This window comes from Contarinia nasturtii, unplaced genomic scaffold, assembly GCF_009176525.2.
Source record: "Contarinia nasturtii isolate CC-2019 unplaced genomic scaffold, AAFC_CNas_1.1 Cnas_scaffold_586, whole genome shotgun sequence".
Lineage (NCBI taxonomy): Eukaryota > Metazoa > Arthropoda > Insecta > Diptera > Cecidomyiidae > Contarinia > Contarinia nasturtii.
The window spans coordinates 1-3,433 of NW_022197937.1; the positions used below are offsets into that span (position 1 = coordinate 1).

At 33.2% G+C, this 3,433-nt stretch overlaps 1 protein-coding gene across 1 annotated transcript; it reads left to right on the top strand.

The window, feature by feature from the left end:
* The first annotated feature begins 7 nt into the window (after positions 1-7).
* LOC116339978 lies at positions 8-1,901 on the top strand. The gene is made up of 2 exons (XM_031766069.1): positions 8-123; positions 296-1,901. Exon 2 carries the CDS (start codon positions 301-303, stop codon positions 1,279-1,281), a length of 981 nt encoding a protein of 326 aa, XP_031621929.1. The 5' UTR covers positions 8-123; positions 296-300; the 3' UTR covers positions 1,282-1,901.
* Positions 1,902-3,433: the final 1,532 nt, after the last annotated feature.

The following is a 3,433-nucleotide window of genomic DNA, read 5'->3' on the forward strand; positions in this document are numbered from 1 at the left end:
TGCATGAATGTGGCGAAATGGTAAATGTAGCTCGGTTGTGTGAAAGTGACACTTGTAGCTCAGCTGTCATATTGGAACATATGTCTCTTCCTATTCTGTTGTGAACACTCGAGCCGAACACATGTAAGAGTAAAATCAAATTGGAATAAATTTAATTCAAAATCATCCGTGTCAGTTTATAACTTATTACAAAAAGTTTAAATTTTGATTAAAAACAAATTCGTGTCGATGTTTTTGTGAAACATATCGTTAAGTCTTTATTACTAATTATCATTTCATTGTTCTATTCTTATAGCGGATATGAGTCATCAACAAAAGAAGCTTAATTTATCTCATCCAGATAACCAGGATCATAATGAAATTGCGGTTGCGGATCCATCAAATGTGGAATCACCGCCCAAAATATTCAATTTGACCGTCGATTGCTTCGACGAAATATTCGAATATTTGAACATGGAAGATTTGCATTCATTCGGACAAACATGCAAGCGAATGAACAAAGTGGCCGGAGAATATTTCAAACAAAATCATTCATCGGCTGAGAATTTCTGCAAATATAATGCAATTCACACAACTTATTCGGACAAAGACGGTGTCGTAGAGATGGCCATTGAAACATCTGGTTTCAATAAGTTCGTGCCGTGCATTAAAATTTGTGGTAACGACTTCGATATACTTCGCTATATTCAATCCCAGGCCACTGAATTTGAGTCAACTAACCAAATGTTTCATGTGGGATTCGATATTAATGACAAATTAGTGGAGCATTTTGAACAATTGTTGCCCCAACTGGAAATTTTACGCTACACATGTTGTAGGGTTGATGGTGACTTATACGACTTGATGTTGAAATATTGTAAGAATTTGAGAGAGATTTATGTTCAAAACTCGACTGTCGGTAATCGCATAAATGGCGAAATTAAGTGGTTGTTACAAGAATATCCCAAGCTTGAATGTTTAGAATTAAGTCCCAGTGATTCTTCTCGAATTGAAGAGCTGCGTACATTTTTCGTACGCAATCCAAATGTACAGAGATTTTCAACTTCCGTCGATTTTTTGTGGAACAACGGTGACATATTTTTAAATTCCAACACAAAATTGGATATTTTGGAACTCAAAGACAAGGAAAGTATGCAGTCTTCGTCATATAGGAAGCAAACGTTGGACTTATTAAATCGACTCCATGAACAAGGATTTTATAAGCGACTATACATTTATATTTATGAATTTAACGAAGAACTTAGCAATTCTTTGGCCTCGGTCAAAGGTCTCGAGTTATAGTGCATTGACTGGTTTGACAAGAGTTATAATTTAGCTCAATTGACCAATCTGAGAGAGTTAATCATTTTGGATGCATGGGATGTCAAGGATATGGAGATCTTAGCAAATAGCCTTACGAAACTCGAACGTCTTTACATTAATAGAGCTACTAGCATCGATGATATTATGCCATTCATTCGTCGATCAACGAAATTGAATAAAATCAAATTCATACCATTGCATAGAGGTATAGTTTTGAATTTGGCAATGTTGAGTAAGGAACGTGCCAAATTGGTTGGAGCACGAAAAATAACGATTTATACGCGTGATGATGTCTTCTTGGCTACTAAATGGACGACCAGAAATGGTGACACGAATTTAAGCTGCATCGAAATTAGACGATCGGATTCGTATGAATGGAATCCACGTTTTTTCTAATTCGACTTGAATTAAAAAACTTTTTACTTACATCCATTTCGATATATGCTTCATTTTCTAACAAAGAAGTATACAAGTTTACAACTTTTATATGAGTCTTGAACCGTAATAACTTAAAAACACAAAAATGTAAGGAAGATTACAAAACTAATGAAGTGTAATAAGTAAAGTCTTGAATAAAGAAAAATCGAATCAAAAATGTATTTATGCATGTTTGTTTTCATCTTTTAAAATTGATTTGAATCAAGAAAATGTGAAAATTCCAATACGCTAAAGAAAATGAATAACCAAATTTATAACAAAAAACGAATTCTTACAAAGAAGTTTTATGAAATAACATAACATTTAAAAGTTTCATTTAAATTTTGGCGAGAATTTTTTGAAACGAATGGAATTAACGACGGTATAATTTAAGTACAGCCAACTTTGGATTGAAGTGAAACAAGTATCAAAATTATATCTGTCTCTCTCCAAGCTTTTTTCGACAATTGTTATCAGTATGCACAAAGCTGTAGCACAAACATGATGAAGAAAAAAAGCAAGAAATATAGAACGATACATCGGCGTGTCCATCAAATGTGGAATCACCACCAAAAATATTCAAATTGACCATCGATTGCTTTGACGAAATGTTCGAATATTTGAACATGAAAGATTTGCATTCATTCAAATTCTAACAAAATCATTCATCGGCTGAGAAATTCTGCGCAAAAGATGGAATTCACACAGTTTATTCGGACAAAGACAGTGTTATAAATGAACGCATTCAAACATCTGGTTTCAATGAGTTCATGCCTTGCATTTCACATTATCATCGTGACCTCGGTCCACTCAAATATATTAAATCGCACATCAGTGAATTTGAGTCAACTAACCACATCTATCTTGTAAATGTAGATGTTAATATTGACAGAATTGAGCATTTGAAACAATTTTTGTCCCAACTGGATATTGTGCAACTTCGATATTGTTCGATGTATGGTGACAGTTACGATTTGATATTGAAATATTGTAAGAATTTGAGAGAAATTTATGTTCAAGATTCGGATGTCGATAACTGCATAAATTGGCTGCTAGAAAAATTCAGTGGAATTCTGCTGATCCATGGATTCTCAGGATTTGACCTGGATTCCCGAACTTCCATAATGTAATTACAATTAAAAATACATACAATTACACGAAGAATGGATTTTTTATAGAATATCGTGATGATGTCTTCTTGGCTACTAAATGGACGACCAGAAATGGAGACACCAATTTGAACTTCATCGAAATGAGACGATCGGATTCGATAAAATGGGAAAATTTCGATTAAATACAAATTGTAAGAATGGATCAGATCAATATTCCACTTGAATTTAAAATATTTTCACAAACATATGCCCACCTCAATCGGTGAGTCACACCATCGTACTATTACTGGTAAAAGCGAATTAATAAGTACAAATAGCGATTGGCGATTGGCAATATTAATATTTTGTATGTATGTGAACGAACGCGTCACTGAAAATTTATATCAGAACATTTTCAGATTTATATCAGACGCAATACTGCGTCACAGTGAGAACTTTGAAAGAAGTGTTTTATACTTATACTAATATATGTTATGGAATAAACTTCTGAAAAAATATTCCATTGAATATTAGAAATAAAGAATATATGATTTCATTGCAAAATGTATCGCATAATTTTCATTTTTACCGACAATTATTCAAACAGAATGTGCCATCAGATG